Source organism: Notothenia rossii (genome assembly GCF_949606895.1).
Source record: "Notothenia rossii genome assembly, chromosome: 2".
In the NCBI taxonomy this organism is placed as follows: Eukaryota; Metazoa; Chordata; class Actinopteri; order Perciformes; family Nototheniidae; genus Notothenia; species Notothenia rossii.
The window spans coordinates 58,086,397-58,110,646 of record NC_136904.1 but is presented as its reverse complement, the minus strand read 5'-3'; the positions used below and the strand labels follow the sequence as shown (position 1 = coordinate 58,110,646).

The window sequence follows — 24,250 nt, the reverse complement described above, 5'->3', positions numbered from 1 at the left end:
CTACGACGAGAACACTGACAACCTGTGAGTATACAATTGTTTATCAGAGAAATACAAATGTAATCAATCAATCAATGTTTATTTATATAGCCCAATATCACAAAGGTTACATTTGTCTCAGTGGACTTCAAAGTTTGAACAGAATATCAGTATGACAATACGACACCCTCTATCCTTAGACCAGGGGTGCCAGGCCCGGTTCTACGGGGGTGCATAAGGGTGCATCGCACCCCCAGTTGAGTCGTTATGCACCCTCATTTGAAAAAAGAAAAGTGAAAAAAAAGAAAAGTGAAAGATATTACATGTAGCCACATTCTGAATGAATTCATTAAAGACAATAACCTGGACTTTCTGTATCTGACCGAAACATGGCAAAAGCCCCTGGACTATGTTTCTTTAAATCAAATCACCCCAGCAGGATTCACATACATTGACAAACCTCGCCCACAAGGGCGGGGTGGTGGTATAGCTGCTATTATCAAAAAGGAAATAAAAGCTACCATAATCCCCATCCCTGATGCTTCTTCATTTGAACACCTGATCTTTAAACTCTCTGGTCCCACTCCCCTGGTCACAGCCATCATCTACCGTCCCCCGAAGCCAAACCCCTCCTTTCTCTCTGACCTCTCTGACATTCTCGCTCAGCTTTCTGCCATATCCCCATCTGTTCTCCTCTTAGGGGATTTTAACATTCATATTGATGACCCGACCTGCAAATATGCCTCTGAATTTAAGGAAACCCTTCATTGCTGCAACTTCTCTCAACACATCAACTTCCCAACACACAGCCGTGGTCACATCCTGGACTTGGTCTGCTCCACTGGTCTCACCATCCATCATCTGTCCAGCCTCAATCTCCACATCTCTGATCACCTGGCCATCATCATGGATATCAACATCCCCATCCCCGCCCAAAAGCAAAAACGCACAATAACCTACAGAAACCTCAAATCCATCTCACCTTCAGCAATCACTGCCTCCATTACCTGCAAGATGTCTGCCTCCCCCCCCCACTTTCTGAAAACCCATCTGAACTTGTGGACTATTACAGCACCCTCTCCTTCTGTCTCAATGAACTGGCCCCCACAAAAACTAAAAATGTCTCTTTCATACACTCCGCCCCCTGGTATACCCCCGAACTCCGCCGAATGAAATCAAGGAAACGTCAACTTGAACGCCAACACAAGAAAACCACACTAACAGTCCATCTTCAAATCTACAAAGACTATCTCCAGCAGTACAGTAATGCACTCAAAGCAGCCCGGTCTAATTACTACTCACAACTCATTCAGTCTGGCTCCAGCAACCCCAAGCGTCTCTTCTCCACCATCAGCAAACTTCTCAAACCCTGTGACAACGCCACCTCGTCCTTCACCACCGAACAGTGCAACTCCTTCCTTTCGTTTTTCCAAACCAAAATCAGCAACATTTACAGCAATCTGACACCCTCATCAGCACCCCCCACCTCCTCTCCTGGCTCCCCCCCCTTCACCTCACAGCCCCTGTCCCACTTCTCCCCTGTGACCCCCATGCAACTGTCCAACTTCATGACTGGAATTAACTCCACCTGCACACTTGACCCAATGCCCTCCAAATTTGTTAAAGAGAGCCTCCCTGCCATGTCCCAGCTCATCGCCACCATCATTAACTCCTCCCTCAGATCTGGATCAGTTCCCCCCTCTCTCAAACTGGCTGCTGTCACACCCATTCTCAAAAGACCTGGACTCACACCTGACATCATGTCCAACTTCCGGCCCATCTCAAATCTCCCCTTTCTGTCAAAAATACTTGAACGTGTCATTGCCTCACAACTAAAATCCCACCTCAGCTCCAATGACCTCTTTGAGCCATTTCAATCCGGTTTCCGATCAAAACACAGCACAGAAACAGCTCTTCTGAAAATCACAAACGACCTCCTCCTCTCCTCTGACTCCGGCAACCTGAACATCCTCATCCTCCTCGACCTCACCGCAGCATTCGACACCATCAACCACACCATCCAGCTGTCCCTCCTCGAATCATCACTCAACATCACCGACACTGCACTCTCCTGGCTGAAATCCTACCTCACCGACAGACATCAGTTTATCAACATCAACAACTGCACCTCCTCCACTGCTCCTCTGTCCCAAGGCGTCCCCCAGGGTTCGGTGCTTGGCCCCCTCCTCTTCATCCTTTACATGCTCCCCCTTGGCAAAATAATTTGTCGCCACAACCTTCAATTTCACTGCTACGCCGATGACATCCAACTTTATATCTCAACAAAAACCATCACCCCCACAACACACTCCACTCTCACCAACTGTCTCTCAGAAATAAAAGCATGGATGCAAACAAACTATCTCCAACTGAACAGTGCCAAATCAGACATCATCATCGGCCCCCCATCCCGTATCAAAGACATCCAGAATTTCAACTTCACCATTGACAGCCACACTCTATCTCCCCCCCCTCACATCCACAACCTCGGAGTCATTTTCGACAGTCAGCTCAAATTCAACCACCACATAAATCACATCACCAGGACCGCCTTTTTCCACCTCAAAAACATTGCCCGTCTCCGCCCATCACTCTCCTCCTCTGCTGCTGAAATCCTGATTCATGCATTCATCACTTCACGACTCGACTACTGCAATAGCATCCTCTATGGCATACCATCCAACCTCCTCAATAAACTCCAACATATCCAGAACTCTGCTGCCCGCCTCCTCACCCACACCCGCTCCCGAGACCACATCACTCCCATCCTCCAGAACCTCCACTGGCTCCCCGTCCGTCAAAGAATCCACTTCAAAGTCCTCCTCATTACTCACAAAGCCCTCAACAACCAGGCCCCCCCCCCTACCTCACAGACCTGCTGCACCACCACACCCCTTCCCGCTGCCTCCGCTCATCAGAAGCCAACCTCCTATCCATCCCCACCCGCACCAATTACCAGACCTGGGGGGACAGAGCCTTCTCCGTCGCTGCCCCCTCCCTCTGGAACTCACTCCCACAACCCATCAGAGACTGCACCGACCTCACCACCTTCAAAAAACTCACAAAAACTCACCTCTTCAATCTGGCTTTTCATGTGTGATTGTTTTTGTATTATTTGACTTTAACTTTAACTATATATTTATTTGTTGTTCCTTTCTTCTCTTTTCTTTTTTTCTTCACTATTATCTGTAAAGCGTCTTTGAGCACCTGTAAAAGCGCTAACAAATTAAATCTATTATTATTATTAATTATGTACAATAAAAATGTATAATAATAGTACTCTAATAATAATAATAATAATAATAATAAGAAGAAGAATGTAGTTGAAATAAAATAAATTGTAATTGTGGTTAAATAACATTGTCTGCTGCATTTATTTGGTCAATTTAAACAGTAAGTAACGTTATTATGTCAGGTGCGCGTGACCTGTGCCGCTGCGCGTTCGTCATCTGCAAGGTGCTTATACAGCAGTCAGTGATGGAACTCAGAAAATGGTTAAAACAACCAGCCCTTATCGCCAGCAGCAACACTGCATCTACCGCAGGTAATAACAGTTCAGATCATGGGGACATTACGTTACCCGCGGCCACTTTCGTGGACACTAACGCCCGACTCGCCGGCTTTGCCCGCCTCGCCAACGGAGGCGAAGCAGCCGCAGCCGTCTTCGTTGCCCTAAACACCGCCACCCCTCAGCGGCCCGCAAGTGCCAGAGGACCTCAACAAAACAGAGCCTGCACAGGTATATTTAAAAAAGTACCCAACTCGCCTGTACCGTGGGGTAAGGCGCTCATTTTGCAGCTCATGGTTTCAAAACAGAGATTGGCTGGAATATTTATGTGAAAAAGATGCCATCTTCTGCTATGCATGTAGACATTTCGGTTCAAGTAAGTCAGATATCCTCCCTTCACCACAACTGGCTACTACAACTGGCGCCATGCTCTTATAGGCTACGTGATAAGGGACTGGGAAGGCATGAATCAAGCAAAGAGCACATAGATCTCTTAATGTTGCTCTCAAAGTGCACCAGATTGATGGTTTTAACTTCAATATTTAAAAATATGGGGTGCTAGCGAACTGTCAACTGGGGGGAGCCTCGCTGCGGGGAAACGGCGGTCCTCTGTCAGTGCAACTTCAATGATGCCTTTTAAAAACATAAAACATTAAGGGCGGTGACGGCCGTCAGCGAATCGAGGCGGCCCTTGACGACCGGCTGTTCTGTGATTCTCCAGATTCTACAGATGGCCAGTCCGCGGAGGGTGGAAAATACATACCGGAAGTAAAAAAAAAGACGTGCAACGGGACGGTCTTCCCACAGGAAACAAAACTTAAAATATTAAATGAAACAATCTCATCTCCTAAAATTCACAACTTTTTATGAATTAAACATTCACTAACTTATAATTATGTATTCACATGTAACGTAGCATTTGTGCACTGTTTTGAAATGCCGCTCCTAAATTACCCTTCTTTGATAAAGCCACGCTCGCATTGCAGATGAGACAGGTGGACTTTGAATTGGAATAAACCAAAAAATAATCATCCTCCCACTCGGAGTGAAAATTATATATTTTGGGCTTTTTAGTTGCGGTCTTGTGTGTGTGCGGACTGTCACTCCTGTTGTCATGGACATCGTCAGCTAACTAGTGCCCACTGCCCACCAGCCATCGCGATCGACTGGTTAGGCTCCCCTGCCTTAGACCCTCACATCGTACAAGAAAACACTTCCAGAGAAACCCACAGTTTAAAGGGGAACATGGGAGAAACCTCAGGGAGAGCAACAGAGGAGGTCCCTGGGAGATCCCTCTCCCAGGACAGACAGACGTGCAATAGATGCCGTGTGTAAATCGAAAAGATAATACATTTACAACATAGGTAGACCAAATGTTTGGAAATGCATGTGTCTATAATAAGAAGATGAATCCACGAGGATGTCAACAATCCTGTGGGAGCCATCAGGGAAGTAGTATGATGAAAGTCAGGCAGGACCACAGAGACGACTCGAAATCAGGATCCAGTGCTCAGGATCCAGGACACAGGACAACAGGATCAGCCACGACTCAGGATCCCGGCGTATATAGACACCAAAAAGAAATTTTGGGGAAGCTGGTTTATTGGGAACATGAGAGTACACAGGTACAGACAGAGAAAAGGAAGAAGTAAGGTGCCGACAGTCTAAGTCTATAGCAGCAAAACTAGGGGCTGAATCTGATCAGCCCTACTATAAGCTTTATCAAAGAGGAAGGTCTTAAGCGCACTCTAATCCATTAACTATGTCCTCTTAATATATTTCATGTGGTCTATCCACTGTCACATTTGAATACTCGTATTATGTTATCTTAACTTTAGATCCTACATTTGGTTTGAAATGTCGATGAATTCAGCTTAAAGAAAGAGATATGAAGTTGTTGCTCTTGTTGTTTCCTCTCAACAGTTATTTTATCAGCACAGAGGGATCACCACGACGACGGCAGCTTTTCAGGTTTGTTCTGCAGTTATAGCTGATGTACTTCATATTCACATTTGACATTTGTCATAAAATATCTTTGCAAGACTCCCACACGACTCATAGCAAACTGATAATAAAATCACTGTATTCACTCCATGTCTGTTCTGTTTTTCTTTCTGATGACAAACACCTTATTTATAGTGAATATACCGACATTAAAGGATAATGCTGGTATTATTTGTATCTTTTAATTACCTATAACTAATATATCAGCTTAGCTAATGATCATTCTCTGTGTATCCAACGCCTGATATATCTTATCTCCTGCACCACAGCGCCCACAGTCAATTATTTTCCAGATTATCTGTCAATTGTTTCGTGTATAACAATGTTGGAAACAGTGACAACAGCAGCAGCAGCAAATCCTCATATTGGAGAAGCTAGAACCTGAAATGTTGGTCCTAAAAACGTTTAGGATCATTTACTCTCAGTTGACTAATCACTTACACCACTCCTCATTGTTTCTACTCATCCAGTTTTCTTTACATTTCAATAGATTGTCTTTGCCCTGAGCTTTATCCTGCAGCAGGTTGTAATACATTAAGCTGGATATGTTTTATTGCTGGTGTTGGACTCTTTATGGGATTGTTTGATAGTTATAAGAAGATAAAGTGATGCTGACATTACCCACAAACTTGACTCAAACAGTTGTACTTTCCTCATGTGACCTCCTCTCCTCAGTGTGAAGACGGTGGGTCTGTTCCCACGCCGGTGTCTGACCTGCGAGCTGAACAAAGCTCACTGTCTGTACTTCGGTTCTGACATCAGCCCCACCAACCAGCACATTATCCTCCGCTGTAAAGGTAGGCCAACACATATTCATTTTTGATTAAAGGCTCTTCCAGTGTCTGCTCTTAAACTCCTGCTGAGGTTAGAGCATCTTTACCTTCCTCATGGAGTCATATTTCCTAATAAAATGGAATGCAACGGTCATGATCGAGGGAATTATTTAATATTGGTTCTGGAACGTGATCGATACCATGTAACTGTAGAGGACTCCCCACATCACGCTTTACACATTGATAAATACGATGAGTCATCCTTAAGTTTTTACGAAAGACTATCTCTGGATGCTCTATTTGAAATGATTATCATGCACCATCTTTTAAATCCCCAGTAAAACTACTTTTTTAAGTTTTGCATTCGACTAATCCTCATTTATAACTTGTTAGGGATCATAACACTATCACTGTGGAATCAAGGTATTATATTGGAGCTGGCTACCAGTAGGGGCGATGACTTCTTCCCAGAAAGGGCATTTTCTTTCTGCAGATAAAGAATATAAATGACCGTGTTTGTTACCAGTGGTTACACTCTCATTGCATTATCTATCAAACAGATCATCTAAACACTGGAGTGTTCTAAACTTGTACAACCTCTGCTTTCACATATCTGGAAAATGAAGGCCATACATTAAAATGGTTTCAGCCAACAGATTAAAAAATGCTTGTAAATTATGGATGGTTCTGTGCTTAATGTTCCTCATTTATTCTCATTGTTGTCTTCCTGAGATCATGTGGCAGATGTCAGGGTTTGCCCGTGGTAATTATCTGTCATCCTCCAACTATTCTGTTTTAAATTCATCTCTCATCAGTTCCAAATGAGAGGCATTCAATTAAACAATTAGCTCCTATATTGTGTCTAATTACTTTTCGGTGGAGTTATTGTGCAGCGAGCAGCTTATTTAATAGAGGGTAACTCTTTATATTGTTTGTGGTTTCAATTTATTTCAAGCAGATGAGTGCTTCATGCTCAGAAGCATTTCGCTTAGTGATTTATTAGACAATAAAACGGTTCCCTTTTCCCAAAAGCTATAGAAATAACGGAGGAAGCTTGTTGTTTCCGAGGGCCGAGTTCACAGAACATCTTTGTCCTGACTCCCGTTTCATCAGGAGTAACACTAGCCTTTCTTTCCACTCGTAAAACGCTTCTGATTGGTTTGCTACTATAGCAGCTACATAATGAAACCATTTATCTGTGTGTCATAAGAGAGAAGTGAGGAATGCAAAGGTCGAGGCTAATGCAGTAACAACAGTAAGTGCAAGAGAGGAAATAAAGGAAGAGCTACTTTCATAGTTTCAGTACAAAGTGTGTGTGCAGGAGGAATGGTTGTGTGTGTTTGGCTGCTGAGGGAGCTATTCAACACACCTGCCATCCTATTAACCTCTGACGAAGTATAATAAAAGGATGTTGAAAATAACCGAGTCAATTCGACAGTCCGAGGCTGTCAGGGAGGCTCTGTGAGTGACCTGAAATCACACAGGTTCTGCAGGGACCTGGACTTCCTGTGTTTAACTGTTGTGAGGCTGATTTAGAGGAGCAACCCTTTCACACAGACTGATACAATGCTGGAAGAACGAATGGTGATTTAAAATGTTCCATCATCTGCATATAGCACACACAACGTTCAATCGGAGTAACAGGATGATGTTTCAATTACACTCATGTTTTGTTCTTTTTCCTTTTCAGGTCCTGGAGCACCTACTGTGATCTTACACAGCCTCATTCATTCAAGTAAGCACTCGTAGGATCTATTTTTCAGTTGTTAGTTAGAGACCTCTATTGGCGGTAGTAGTATAGACAGTGGGATAAGACTTTCAATCATTATTTCAAAACAAAGATGTAATATTGAGATATTTTATGTTACATATCTACAGTATGTCACAATGTTAGCATGTACGTCCCTACATTGATACGTAACCATGTCTCCTTCTACGTAACCTAGTTCCAAGCAGAATCTTTAACTAACCTAATGTTTACGTATGTTTATGCGTAAACATAAGAAGGTTTGGAAATCACCAAATACAGTATGGTATTTTGGATTAATTAGTTACATCTATATATAAGTTTAGACCTACTCTGTCCTTTAAGTCATATGTTTACATTCGCCTATTCATGTTTGCTGTTGTGGCTTGAGGCAATTTTTAGGGAAAAGGAGGACATAAGATTTTACACAAATCTTTCAAATGTCTTAAGGTCTTGCTGAACGAAAAATAGAAAGAATTTTCAGAAAGACATCTCTTTGTGTAAGGGTGACTGTGTTCAGGTTGTTGAATAAGGTTTTGAAAATATAGTGATCACTTTTTCCCTGCAATTGAAACTTTGCATGTTCTGAATGTTTTGAGTATAAACAGCTTTCTACTGGTTTAAAACTGTCCCCCACCAAAAGCGAAAGTTAACAGCTGTGCAATTTGCCCGAGGATATTTGGATAGGCCCTCCATCCACAGCTGGGACCTCCAGGCCTCTGGCGGCTTCATAATGAGCCACCTATTGATTTTGGGTTTTCCATTAGAAGTCCTGGATGAATTCCATTTCATTTAGCTGCTTCTCAGATGGTTTGAATGGAGAATTGGCCGAACTGGGGAGTCATTGTTTATTACAGGTGGAGAACAAACTTGGGCTCTAGTGTTTGAGGCCAAATTGAGCAAGCTGCTGGGAGTAAAATGCCTTTAGAAATATAAACCTTTTGACTATAGTTATGTGCTCATACAAGTTTAACAACAGAACACATGACCATAATTATTACAATTGAACAACAAACGAAGCACAACTTTTTTGACAGTGTTACACAAATCCTCCTTTTTTTATTCAAAAGACACATACAACCTATGTTAGGAACAAGGTGATTTACATTTGTCTTTGGTTGCATATTTCATCCTCTTTCTTATCACATTTGAGTATTTCAAACTGTCTCCTTTATTTACAGCAGCTAAACCCCCAAGAGATCGAATCCAGGAATGTATTCAGCGTCCCGAAACATTTGCATTTACCACAAAATGAAGCGACATGATCCGTCGTACCTCCACCTTCCATTTCATCTCATTACACCTCTTGTTATTATGGGCCATTTGTATGCAGCGGCGCTTTGATTATTGGCAGCCATTACTGGACTCCATCATCCTTTAAACACATCCCCCATCTTTACAGATTACTACATCCTGGAGAACAACTTGCTGCTGAAGGCCGCCCTGCAGTTCAAAAGGATCCAGATGACCAACTTCAGAACCGTGCAGATGGAACATTTTGGTGAGAAAATGTATTGGTTTATATTCTGTTTCTGTGATTTGAAGATGAATTTGTGATAGCATTTATTTTCTTTCTATTTGACAGATTTACCTTTAAAGATCTCCTATCCTCCAGACTTCTCTGAGTCCCGTCACTATGGCCTACTGCTGCTTATGTAAGTATCATTTGTAGTGCTACAACGCACAAGATGTCAGAATCACATACTGAGGAGTTATTTTAAGTTCTGACATTCATTCGTTGGTATACAAATCAATAGGGAACATTATCGTTGACTGTGTACTGCTTATTCAAAATCTGAAACATTTAAAGCATTTTCTCTTATCAGTTCAGGGTAGCCTACTGTCTGAAGGATCACTTCTGGACGTTGCCTTGAACCTCAGTCTGCAGACTTTATTGTTTGGTTCAATCATTTTGACCACACTTCACACCTTTTTGCAGCAGGTGCATGGAAGCATCATCAACAGTAACACCACTCGCTTGACGTAATTTCCCAGACAACGAGCCCCTCTACTCACACAATGGCTCAATTCAGCTCCAGCAGTTTGATTCTGCTGGATGCGATCCTATGAGTCTTCTTCATCCTCTCATCCTGTGCCTCCACAGAGACAGCGCCCCCGGTGGCCAGGCTGTGAGCGAGCGCTTCTCTCTGGGCTGGGACTCGGTGCTGGTCAGCTCAGACAGCGTCATCGTGGCCCGTCTGGACGGCCGGGGCAGCGGCTTCCAGGGTCAGAGGGTCCTGCACGAGGTCCACCAGAGGCTGGGGACTGTGGATGTCCAGGACCAGATCGCTGCAGTGGAGTACGTTATCAAATTTACTCCATTCTTCTATAAATCCCTGTGTTATGTTCACATTTTGGACCACATTTCACAATCGAAAGTGTTTTTGTGGTAAAGTTGTAAGTTATGTAAGAATTCACACCCACCATGATCAAGACTTTGGCTGCATATGCGTGCTTATAAGCAACATGGAAATGAAACTATTTTTTTATTGAAAATTGATTCTCACTTTCGACAAATGCTATTGTGTCATTGTTATTTCAGAATTATTTTAAAAGGATGGACCATCTTTAAATATTCCATCATGCATATCCCCTCAGGAACAATATTACAATGATCTCTTAATAGTAAAACACTTTGCACCTGATTGTTGTTCAACTTTTAGGAAGAACACTATGTAATCAGGAAATATATTTAACAAGTAAAACATGGTGCTTTCATGGCCTCCCTGTTGCAGCTGCTGCCTTCCTCTGTTGTCAACAAACTTGTGATTGAAATTGACACAGCTGTTGTTTAGTCCTTTGAGGTGTAACGAGAAACACAGCTGGCTGTGTGCAATCGCTCTTTGTGCATCCAAACTGTCCACACCCGTCGATGTGTTTTAGTACAACCTTTTCTATTTCTCTGATGTCTCTCATGTACCAGCAGGAAATGTTCCTCTGTGCTACAGGTGACTTTACTTTAGCCTTTCACAGTAGGTGTATTTATAACCACATACACCTGTGGTTATAAATACATGTGTTGATTGCCTCACTCGAGATATTAATATATTTCACACAAAATATATAAAGGTATTTCACTTTTACCAATAGAACGTGAGTATTGTAGAGAGAAATTAAAAGAATAGGAAGAATTAACTTTGCATTTTGACAATCTAGTTGAAATTAAATGACTTTTTTTCACAGCTCAACTGTATTGTTTTAAACGGGACCTATCATGCAAAATGCACTTTTGTATATCTTTTATACATAAATATGTGTGTCAGGAGACTCACAAAGTGTCAAAAATAAAAACCTCTCTCTTTTCCTCTGTACCCAAATCAAAACAAAAATGTGGGCTGGCTTTACACCCACGGCCCCATCAGAAACGTCGCTGCATCAGAAACAATGCACAACGTGTTTTGGACGTAATATGGTCTTTGTTTACATTAGCAAGCATCTCAGAGCTAACCTGTACTGGAGAGAGTATGTGTAAAAAAGCAGGAAATAAAGTCAGCTTGTGGTAAACCTGAGAGAGAAAAAGCATTTGAGCTCCATACTGTTTCAGGAATAATGCTTGATGTGTTTGGAACATGATATGGCGTTTAATCACTGTAATTTGAGCAAAACACATCATAGAAATATTTTTTACACATTTTTACCCATAATATGTGACTAAATTGTGCATAATAGGAGGCCTTTAAAATGCAAAGAAAATAAAAAACCTGTTTCTCTGCTCATGCCTGTCCCTCACACAGCACACTTTGTTTATGAGATGTGAACAATGGAGCAGGTGAGATGAAACCCAGCCTGTGGTTGAAATAAAAGTGCTCTAGTACAGTGAGTCACTTCAGAAATTGTGTCTTGAATGTTTCACTTCCAGCAAAGATCCTTTTACTCACAAATTGTCTCTTTAGAGTCCACCATCTGTTTCTCACCTCAAGCTACAGCTCACAGCGGCTCCAGAGAGATTAAGAAAACTTAATTTAAAACAAATCACTCTTATCAAAATACATTTACTCATTACCTTGCATTAATTAGCTAAACGTAATGCTATGCCTAAAGGTAACAGCCCAACCATATAAATCTAATATTATGTTCCAACCAGGTTATTTGAACACAAGCCACTCCGTCTCCATGATTCCAGCAGATGGTGAAATACAATTCTAAGTAAACCATAAATCTGTTATAATGATTGATCATGTCCAATTCTTCCATGTGCAGTTTCATATGGTCTTAATGTGTTCTAATGTAATGGCATGTGGCTTTTTCTTCCAGATTCATGATGACATTTCCATATATTGATCGAACACGGATAGCAGTGTTTGGAAAGGTGAGCCGTGTTCTCCTCTATAATTACATGTACAATGAATTCAGTCTATTTTTGCCAGCAGCAAAGGATGTGCTGCTGCTGAGCAAAATCCATACACAGTGTATGAATCAATGTTGTTCAGGAAAAGTCTAATGTTTTGTTTTACATTCCACTATATTATAAGTGCCCTGCTAACATGTTTTGTTGTTTAATTCTTAGGGAACATTGAAATAGAGTTTTACAGCTTGAATGATTTCCCCTCAAAGTAACATTAATGTTTATGTGTGTGTGCTCAGGGTTATGGAGCGTACATAACATTAATGATGCTCAAGTCCACGGACAGCCTCTTCAAATGTGCATGTGCGATGTCTCCGGTGACGGACTGGAAACTCTACGGTGAGTACAGACCTCCACCCCCTGCATCAGGATGGAGGATTTAACACCTGGCAGGCCAACAAGTATTCAGCTACAAAACACTGATATTGTAGATGCTAAATCATAAGAAACAAAACATTACATTTAACTCAAAATAGAACGGCTGCCCCCGCGGGCACCAGTACGCGGATCTTACTCAGGAAAATAGTCAATATCAAGGCAAGAACGTTGATTTGTGCATTTATTTCTTAGAAATATGGAGAACAATGGTTTCCACTGTATAGACCACCTGTCTCCAATGTAATCATGATCACCATGTGTCTGCATTACCCAGTGCCCAAAACTGCCTTCACAATAAAAGCACAAATAATTACTTTAATTAACTAAAAATAATTACACTACATAATAATAAGTTATCTATAAACAAAAACAAAACATGGTTCCTTATTAAATCAATAAACAGCTCTAACAGATACAATCACTGTGAAGAGTGAAACTAATCATTGTACACATGGCGTCCACTCAGAGGAACATAAAACAGATAGAATAGATAGAACAGATAGAATATAAAACCATTTATGTACCAAGTCCCCTCTCCTAGGTGGCAGATCGATCCAAAAACAGTTCACAAATTATATTTGATTATTATCTTTTTACTCATTTGTCATTGTGGAGAGATGAAGCAGGTATCTCAGGAATAACCGTCATTGTATGTCCACTGCTGAGGACACCACCAAAACATTATCAAATGTGATCCAATGGAACTAAGTTCATCTTAAATAACAGGTTTCCAGAAATGTAATAAATGTTGCAACTACAACATTTCACTGACAAGTAGAAATAAAGAAAGTATGATACTTTGTGATTACCTCTGACTACACAGTGAGGAGAATCTCTCGTTAGTAACACACACACAACACATGACAGCATGTGTTTACAGTCTTACGATGCCACAGTGGACCCTTTATTCTGCACAAGATGTTTTCCCTCTCCATTGGAAGCTTCCTGTGAGCTGAGGCTGACAGGAAGTCCTCTGTATAGTCACTCAGCTGGAGCTGTGTCCCCTCTGTTAACACATGTCACTTCTCATTTGCACAGCATCAGCGTTCTCTGAGAGATACCTGGGCATGCCATTACGGGATGACAGCAGATATCAGGTGCGTGTTTACTTCCTCCCTCACTTGTTCCCCGCTGACGTTTGAAAGCGGCTTGCTGAAACATCCCTGACACACCTTCAGCTCATCTGATCCTGAACGCTGCTATCAGAGCAACGAGGCTTCACCCTCTGTTTCATTCAAGCTCTGTTAGGATTTTTGTCACTCATTTCTCTTTGGAAACTGCACCAGTGTGTCAGAACACAGGCCGAGGTTTTTTCTCTTTTGTAAGCTGCTGCAGAAGGGTTGCCTGCCTCTCCTTCCGAATCCCGCAGAAAGATGTTCTGCTATCAGAGGGGCTTCAACAGCGCTAGAGAACAGACGGATGTTTTGTGAGCACATTGTTAACAACCAGACAACACATCTGTAATTCACTGCTGTCAGTAAACATGCATTTATATGTCTGCACTATTGCTATAATATCTGTTATCTCTCAACTTGCATAGACGGTGCAGGACAGGGGAGTAATGGAATCATGTGACAGGATGACATCATCAGGAAACATAAGAAGAGTTAACTCTAAATCCTTACAGTAACATAACTAAAACACTTTTCTAGTTTACCGTCACATTTCTATTTCATAAATTGGGATTTCTGGCAGGATAACAATTTGTACAATTCATTTTAAAATAAAGAACGACATATAATAGGAGGGCTACTTTCAATTTGTTTTCCATTACAATAGCTACCTTTAAAAAATGTAATCAGTAACCGAATCTGAGTATCAACATTTAAAAGTAATGTTACCTGATTACTTTCTGTTACTTTTGGATCACCTTAATATCAAATTAATAAAAGATACAAATAAAAATCAATAAGAGGTGTTTTTAATTAAGTGTATTATGTAAGACAACAGAGACATGTTACTTCTGCGCAGAGATTTTAATACAAACACAATATGCTCTTTTTTACTTTGTGAGGAACATTGTAATCCTGCTAGTAATCCCCAATTTTGGAAACATAATAGTAATCTGATTACAACATGTATTATTTGCCCTGTTCATGCTCAGCTCTGAATATATTTCGCACATCCCTCAACTTTCAAATATAATAATAGTTTGTCATATACAGTACAGTCGTTCATTGTCCTAAGACTTTTCGTTTTTGAGTTTCTTTTGTATATTTAAATTTAAATGTGCTTCTTCTTTAATGCTGAATAGTTTCTTTAAAATATATATTTTTTCTCATGCTTATATTTTTGTACCTATGCTTACAACTTATTTTCTTAGATTGTTAATGTTCCAACCGCAAATTCCTTGTGTAAACGTACCTGGCTCTGATTCTAATTACATATGTTTTATGTAACTCTAAGGGATTCCATGTTTTAGTATCCTGATTACGTAATCCTGTTACATATAATCCGTAACTCCCCAAACCTGATCCTGTTGAACTTGCTTTCACATTACAGCACTTCATGGGTCTCAAGGGAAACTGAAGCTAATCTTCCAGTTAAGAATAAGATCTGTATAGTTCAGAAAATGTTTCCACTCCTTATAAAAATGTTATATTAAAAGCAGACAAGGGAAACAGCATTACGGTTCAGTGCAAGCTGTGCCATCCAGCTGTTATTATACTGGCATTATTTAACCCTCCTGTTGTCTTCGGGTCAAATCTGACCGATTTACTACTTTCATCAATCATAACTTTTTTGTTTTACATTTGATTGCATTAACATTACATTACATGGCATGTCACATGTTAGACGCTTTTATCCAAAGTGATTTAAATACTCAATAATGTGGGCAATCCCCACAGGAGCAATTTGGGGTGAAGTGTCTCAGGGACACAACGACATGCTGACTGCAGTGGGGTTTGAACCCACATACACATTAAGGCTTTATGATACCCATCACAGTAGACATTTGAACACATACAATTGCTGACCACCACTTTCATCGCATTTTGGATGATTTAGTCAACTTTGTAACACCCATGGTGTTCCCGGTCAAAAATGACCGCCATAAAGAAAAGGAATTAGTAACCATCCAGATCAGATAAAGCATGCACGCACGCACGCACACACGCGCGCGCACACACACACACACACACACACACACACACACACACACACACACACACACACACACACACACACACACACACACACACACACACACACACACACACACACACACACACAAATGTCCCCCCCCCTTATGTGCCCATCCCCCCACATGAATAACACCTGGCACACCAATACATGTTCAGTGTCTGTTCTTTGTATATTTACTGCAGCTGTTCATGTATACCAGTAGTCTGATACAATATGTAAAGTTTGAAAGGGCGTTAAATGAAATTTGGTGATGATTCATGGTTTTTGTGTTAATGTAATAGCAGTTAAAACAGGACCGGTCAAATTTGACCGAGAACACGAAAGCAAGGGGGGGAAACGGAGACAATAGGAGGGTTAAGGAGACAACATCTCATTTGATAAGCATTTATATCCCAACTGCTTTGTGCACACTATTGTTATCCACTACTGCCCAAATTCACTTTTTGGTTTTCATTTAGGCTACTTTCATTCTTTTTCTTTATTAAATTGTTATATACAGTAGGTTGACTGCTGATTTGCTAAACAAAAATACTTTCTATGTTGGATAAGTTTAACATTTATTTTCTCTTTTTTTCACAAGTAATAAGAATAGATTGCTTTTTTGAGATATTCGATCATGTTACTGATGATATTTTTTACTGGTAACAAGTAATTGTAACAGAATACTATTAAAGTAACCCTCCCATCCCTGAGACCGTAATATTACATGCAAAGAAGAATACAAAATGTTTGAATGGTAGATTCGTAATCCCAAAAATTTCTGTATTTGGGTTAAAACACTGGGTTAAGGGTTAGGTGCCTATAATCAGTGTATAATGGAATGTACCGCATGTCTTTCATCGGATCGGACTCCTTTCTTTTTATTGCTTTACTTAATAGCAGTTAGCATATCTATCAATCTATTATCTCACCACTTTTTCTGATCCGCAGTTTTCCAGCGTACTGCAGAGTGTCCAGGCGCTGAAAGAAGAGACGCTGATGCTGGTGCACGGCACAGCAGATGGTAAGAGGAAATAAATTGTGATTGAATGGAAACACTGTATCTGCGGTGCATCACTGCTGAGCACAAAGAAGCATGCAATCCTGGAACGTAATTAGCCAAATGTGTTTTAATCAAAAGATAAAAGGGAAAGTGGGTTATCTAAATTGATGCTGTGATTTCCAGAGACAAACACTCACTGGTGAATCATGCATGTCGGATTTGTTGAGGACTTTCCATCCTGTAACTATCTGATTGTGTCTTCTCTCTCTCAGTTAGTACTCACACTGAATCCTGCTGACATCTTTCGTTTTTTTTCATTCCCAGCAAACATTCACTTCCAGCATACTGCTGAGCTCGTCAAGAACCTGGTGAAAGTTGGAGCAAACTACTCAATGCAGGTGTGTATCACCAGGCACATTCTGAACACTGTATTTAGTACAATGGTGGTCAAAATGCGCATTTTCTATATTGCTCAACATAGAAAATATTGTACTTTTGTACTCAAGAGCCATTTTGGCTTGCTGAGCAGCTCTCACAGGAATGAAGAGGGCTGCCTCCAGCACTGTTTCCAGTTCTCTCGATACATCTGTCTACCCCTTACCCATTGCCATTATTCCCCGGGTTGACTTTCTATGTCGATAAACCTCTGGGCACTAATCTACTCTACTTTAATCAAGTTTAATCCCACAGGCCATCAGACTGCTATTAAGGCATTAGCCTGAGCTCTGTGAAGTGCCTTCATAACCTAAAGCAGTCATCTGTTTACAACAAACTGTATTTTATTTCACTCTACAGTATCTAATTTTACTGTCTGTTAATGTTTATCCTATTTTATTTACATATACTCCTGCATTTACTTAGCCATTTACAAACACATTTTAATGAATCAGCACATTGTTCCTGCACAATGTTTTACTACTCTGTTTCTTCGTGCTCTATTTTTATTTTTTTTTGTTAGTTTTATTGTTATATGTCTTATATATTTATGTTGCATTGTTGGAGGCCTAGGACTTAAGATTGTCATTGTCTACACACTGTAGCTACTGTGCATATGATAATAAAGCCTTTGAATTTGAACATTTGAAAATGTAAAACGCCTCCCTCCTCCCTACAGATCTACCCAGATGAGGGCCACTTCCTGTCCCAGCAGAGTCGCGTGCACCTATACGCCACGCTGACCAGCTTCTACAGGGAGTGTCTGAAGGAGGAGCTCCTACCGCTGCCCGATGACGAAGAGGAGGAGGAGGAGTAGGGGGAGGCTTTGAGGGTCGGACCTTTGGCAGAGCTTGAAGGATTTTGCTAAAATCCGTCAAGGCCTTATTGGACCAAGTGTTTAGCGAGACATGGACATTGGGTTAGAGCTGCTAATGCTCCTAAAGTGTGTGTGCGGCTGGGTGTGTGAGCACTCCCGTGTGTGACTGTATGTGTACATGTGTTGAAAAGATAACTGAAGGACACAACAGTGACACTTGCGTTGAGGCGGGAACTGGCCTCCAGTCGTCTCAATTTTTGGACGCTTCGTTTCTTGGCAAAGCGCACAGAAGAGATCGTCCATGTTTCGTCTTCATCTACAGTGCATGGTTCTTTTTCCCCTAGCCGCCTCACACATCTCGACATGTTAGTCCCCATGGTGGTACCACTTGCAGAGGAAGAACACAGCTGTACACTTTGAACTCACCTCTCCTTTGGTTGATGTATTGTTGCACAGATTAACGATCCAGAGGAAAGGTTTAGTGACTCAAGTTCACCACAACAGAGCCCATCCTGAATAAGAGCTACTTCCTGCTGAAACCCCCCCCATCGCCCACCCTTAATATAAAAAAGTCTTTATAGGTCACACTTTATTGTACAGGGGTCTTGAGTAGACATTTACAATGCCTTATGAGGTTCAACATACTGTAATATTACTTGTGGGCAGTGGTAGTCATACATTAGCAGTGTCATGTTAACCTATGTCAACTCAGGTCCTCGAGACATGACTCCATCATCAGTTTAGCATCAGCTGTACGCTTAGGAACAAGTGATGCATACCACGGTATGAAGATTACTGAAATGTGGTTTACACTTAAAGGGATAGTTTATATGTTTTGAAGTGGGCTTCTATGAGTTACTTATCTCCAGTGGTGGAAAATAACTGAGAACATTATTAAGTACATTACATTTATGTATTGTTTTTATGTAATTTTTTGGCATATTTATAATTACCTGAGTTTTTCCATGTAATGCTAATTTTTACTTCTACTTCTGTACATGTCATAGGCACATGGAGTACTTTTAATCCACTCTATTTATTTGAACACTCAGTTACTTTGTACATATGTAATGATATAATGATTGTATAATGCAGTACTGTAATACTTATCTACACAGTATTTGAAGTATTTAAATTTGGTCCACACCAACTAAAATACAAAAATGCTCTCACATGTATAAAAACAGGATAAAATAATAACTACGATAATATAATACTGTAAATACAAAATACCTTTACTGTTTATACTCACTTAAATATTATTTTAAAATCAGGACTCTTAGTTGTAGTGGAGTATTTTGAGACCAATGATTTGTACTTCTACTTGAGTAAAGGATGTGAGTACTTCTTGCAGCACTGCTTTTCTTAGTCAGAGTGCTACCCACAGTAGGTTCAGAAACACACAAGATAACTGCAGGAAGCTGGGGAATGTATTGTTTTGGACAAGGGACACAGCCAATCATATTTAAGACCCCTAAAAGAAGGCCCATCCAGAACACCTACCCCCAGCTTTACCCTCCACAGAGCTACAGAACATATATTGTATTCCAGGAGCTGCTATTGAGTCTCTGCTTGGATTGGCTACTTTATTTTTGATGTTGTGAAACTTTGGTGACTCCATCAAACAGAAACCTAAAGTAACTAATAGACCAATGACATACCAGCAACCCCCAGGGTCTGCAGGGGTGATAACTGCTTTACAATGAAGTCTGGTGACAGTTCAACAGAGGCGGGAGAAGTACCCAGAGCTGGTACTTTAGTAAAAGTAGAACTACCAAAGTGTAAGAATACTATGTTACAAGTAAGAGTCCTGCATTCAAAATGTTACTCAATTCAAATTAGAAACATATTACCATCAAAATATACTTGTAATTATAAGTACTCATTATGCAAATTGGTAAGTTTCAGAATCATGTATATATTTTAAATGTTGATAAGGCAGAGCTAGTTTGAATTACTTTGTATGCTGAAGGGTAGACTGTGATACTGAACAAATGTTGTCTTTAATTAAATGTATTATGTAAACACTTTACACATCATGTGTGTGCATACGTTTAGTTGAAAGCAATAGTGTTAAGTTAAAATATGTTTTATTTGAACATATTATTTTTGGTTTCAACTAACCTAAAACACTTGTGTGTCATTTGTTGACATAATACATTTAATTAAAGTCTAGATTTCATTTTTTTTTCAGTGAATTTACTCCAGGTGGAACTAAAGTCTGATTAAACAGTTGATTATATTTCACATCCTTAATCCACATCTGTAAAGTAACTAAAGGTGTCAAATAAACGGTGTGGAGTAAAAGTACTCTCTCTGCCTCTGAATTGTAGAGGAGTAAAAGTACAAAAAAGCAAAACAAATTGGAATACGTAAAGTACAAGCATCTCAAAACTGTACTTAAGTACAGCACTTAGTTACTTTACACCACTGGATTTCAAAGAGCCTAACGGTGAAGCGATACAAGTATTCAAAACATTTTAGGTGGGCCTTTCTTCAGGTGTCCAGAATAAGTTGTGATGCTGCCTCCACTTCAGAAAGTCTCTCAGCCTCCGTGCTGATCCTGGGTCAGTCTTTGGCTTGTTGACCTTCATCACCTGTAGGTTGTGTTTTGTCTTTATAAGGACGTCATACAGCCCCACCACACAGAATCTAAAACTATCGCTTTAGATCTTGTATGAGATGTTTTCGCTGTGGCAACACCTGACTCAGCAGCTGTCTGAAGTCAGGAGACGTGTTCCTTATTTCTGGAAATTCTCTTATTTAAGAAAAGAATACTTACCTGCAGCGGATAATAATGCTGACTCAGATCGGACAGTTTCACAGTGTCAGTAAGGTGTTTGCATGTATACAGGGAACGTGTCAAGTGTTGTCACATTTTGTATAGTACAATACAGCAGAGTGTGTACATAAATATATTTTTGAGATGTCACATCTCATAGATAGTTTAGTCTATTGGGACGGATTGATTTGACCTGGATGTCTTGTACTCTTTCTTTCTGTTTTCCTTTCAGCTGAATTTCTTCTTAGGATGGATTTTGTAATGCTTGTACTTGTTATTTTCGCTGTTTTAAAAGGGAAAGGGCAGGGTTGAGCTTTTGGGGTTATTGTGATTGTCCTCTAGTGATGATTATGAATTAAAAAAAAGACTGAAAAACAATGAGTCATGCTGATAAATAGAGCACTCAGAGAACCAAATCAGCCACATTTGTTTTTATTGATTGTTTGAGATTTCAATTTAACGTTTCATTTGTTCCTTCCCCTTGGGACTCACGATAAAGAGTGCAGGTAGTATGTCATGGCCGCAGCACACCCTCATGAAAGAGTTAGCAGGAAACATGCCATGAAAAATGTCAGAGTGCATAAATCAGTGCCTGCAGTCCTGAATGTGTGAGCAGATGTTCACTCTGCTGGGGAGAGAAACTCTTACCTCTGCAGCATCTGAATCATTTGACATGCTGTCTTTACTTGAACACATTGTTTTGTATGAAAAGGAATAGTTTAGTATTTGAAGTGGGATTATGAGGTGTACCTACAGTGGATGACAGGAGAACTACACGGAAGATAAGTAATGCACTCCTGTGGACGGATGCACCAGCAAAACCTTTATTATACACCTAAGAAATGACCGCCTAAAAACATTTGAACCACCTAACTTTGATGTGAGACAGCCCTTTACATGGGGGAACGAAACGCTTTATATTCCCAAGAGCCAAGGTCCTTAGTCTCCACTGTAAAACACTGACATGTTACCGTCCTCCTTCTAATACTTGTTTGTGTTTTGACAATTGTGTGACCTTGGTTATTTCAAAATAACGGGTTTTGCTAAGGGATTCAGTTTGCTTTGGAAAGAGCAGAGAAAACGACACAGCTGGAAACATGGAAGGGTAAAGTGAGGTAAATAGTGTAAAGAAAGTGCACCTTGAAAGATAATGATAAACTTAGGTTTCCGAAAAATGTGTAGCTGATCCCTGGAGAAGGAGCTCTTTCAAACCAACATGAAAACTTCCAAAACGATTCCTTTAGGTTTTATGGCTGTGTATTCGTCATTTAAACAGTGCTGTTCAACCTGTAGCATACTCCACTTCTGACTATGCAAATAAACGTAACACACAACAACTCTGTATATATACAAGAAAACAAATTGAGCTAAATAAAGTGGAGCAAACTAAAACAGATAAGACACACTTTACCTTATATTACGGGTGGGTGTATTTAACTGATGGATACTGATGAGATATGCTTTTGTTATTTTTAATCAGAATGTTTGGCCTATAAGCCTGTTGAAAACGGTTACCCAATGCCAGTGTTGGGACTAACGCGTAATGCATACCTTTTGCGGTAACTAATAACGTTACCTATTCCCATTCAGTAACACCGTTATAGTTAGGCTACTGTGATTTAAATGGGTGCGTTACTGCGTTACATTATGTGATCCAACTGAACCGAATCTCCCTGCGGATGTAACTCACAGGCGAATACAGTGATGTCCTCTCACAGTACCATGGAAAAGTGAAAGTGACCAGAGAGGAGTGATGATATGTTAACGGGGGTAACATTTCAGGGTAAGCCAATCAGAGACAGAGTTGGGCGGGTCTTGCCTTATGGGGAAAATACACAGACACACAAACACTTGGGCCCTTTCTCATTTCTCTAACTCCCGTCCTCGACTCCTATCCTCGAGACTTAGTCACGCCCACAGGAGATGCGAGCGGAGGAGCCGAGGAGGGGAAGCAGCAGGCGGTTAGAGAAATGAGAACTCCTCTCCTCTGAGCGGCCATTTTAAAGAGACGTCCATTAATGATGACAGGAGGCACAGTAGCCCTCTGTCTGATGGACAGATGTGTTCATGACGACTTATATATTTACTTTGATTCATTCAGTATAATGAGACAATAACAGGCTACAGAAGCAGACACACACACACACACACACACACACACACACACACACACACACACACATATATATATATATATATATATATATATATATATATAAATATATACAATTTCAGAATCAAACAGAGCACTCTCATAATAACGTAACACTATCATAGACTGGATATATCCCACCCTCTCTGGTCGCTACAATGAGGAAATGAATTACGGGCCAAAAGTTCCATTTACAAGTATTAAAAGTAAGCAGAGGACACCAAACCAACTGAGACCTGTCTGTCCGCTGCATCTACGCACACACTGTACCACACACACCTACACACTGTACCACACACACGCACCTACAGCTAACAGCCTAACAGCCGTTGTGTATTTTATTATGCGAAGCACTAAATGTTTTTAGAAAAATATCGACTCTTTGTTTGTAGATATCTACTAAACTAAAGCAAATAAAGAGAGTAGGCCTGTTATACTGAGTGATATACACTGCTCTGCTTTCTGCATGGACCTCACAGCTGTTCTCACTGGAAACATCGCGTCGCGATGAAAGCAGTTAATAAAGTAATATCCAGGGGATGCATGCAGAGCTGTCATTGGCTGAGATAAGTCCGGCCGTGCGTCACGACTCTTTGAAACATCTCTGTTCCCGGAAATGCATCCACGAAGGAGCCGTGGAGGACCCATCAGTGTCTCCTTGGTTAGAGCTTCTCCAGAGAGCCTCCTCAACGCTCGATCCTCGGTCCTCGAAGTGCATTTAGAGAAATGAGATGTCCTTCAACATGGCGCGCTGACATTCATTTCCGGGTCACTACCGGAGGACCGAGGAGTCGAGGAGTCGAGGAGGGGGATTTGATGAAATGAGAAAGGAGGCTTGTTTGAGACGAGCTAAGGCTCGCCTCGAAAGTAGACAAGAATAGTCGATCGCAGCCGGGGGAGGTCTCAAAAAGCTCGCCTGAAGTCGGACAGCTCGGAGTCGACGGGCCCTTCTCACTTCGGTTAAATGGATTCCTTGCGTCCCTCACTTGCGTCGTTTCCCTGCGACTAGTCCCTCCCACCAGGGAAGCATGGAGCGATGCAAGGAAACCACGAGAAGCAGGGAAATGAGTTTTAAGAGCAATGGGACGTCCTTTCCTCCGGAGCGTCACGTGAAGCGACGTCCGTTTGTGATGACGCTGCACAGCTGATCGTCTGACAGCAGCCAGCTCTGTCCCCGTTATTTCCACACACACCCCCGCCT

General features: G+C 41.0%; 1 protein-coding gene across 1 annotated transcript in view; it reads left to right on the top strand.

Annotated features, from left to right (window-relative positions):
- Nucleotides 1-21,313, top strand: part of LOC307029645 (inactive dipeptidyl peptidase 10-like) — a 287,270-nt gene extending 265,957 nt beyond the window's left edge. Inside the window, exons 12-24 of the mRNA XM_079665726.1 lie at nucleotides 3,591-3,718; nucleotides 5,411-5,458; nucleotides 6,167-6,288; nucleotides 7,955-7,999; nucleotides 9,414-9,512; nucleotides 9,597-9,666; nucleotides 10,116-10,310; nucleotides 12,266-12,320; nucleotides 12,596-12,695; nucleotides 13,773-13,831; nucleotides 16,812-16,884; nucleotides 17,188-17,261; nucleotides 17,978-21,313. Coding sequence (XP_079521852.1) covers nucleotides 3,591-3,718; nucleotides 5,411-5,458; nucleotides 6,167-6,288; nucleotides 7,955-7,999; nucleotides 9,414-9,512; nucleotides 9,597-9,666; nucleotides 10,116-10,310; nucleotides 12,266-12,320; nucleotides 12,596-12,695; nucleotides 13,773-13,831; nucleotides 16,812-16,884; nucleotides 17,188-17,261; nucleotides 17,978-18,115 — 1,206 coding nt within the window. The 3' untranslated portion in view covers nucleotides 18,116-21,313. The remainder of the gene's footprint in view (nucleotides 1-3,590; nucleotides 3,719-5,410; nucleotides 5,459-6,166; nucleotides 6,289-7,954; nucleotides 8,000-9,413; nucleotides 9,513-9,596; nucleotides 9,667-10,115; nucleotides 10,311-12,265; nucleotides 12,321-12,595; nucleotides 12,696-13,772; nucleotides 13,832-16,811; nucleotides 16,885-17,187; nucleotides 17,262-17,977) is intronic.
- The last annotated feature ends 2,937 nt before the right edge of the window (nucleotides 21,314-24,250 follow it).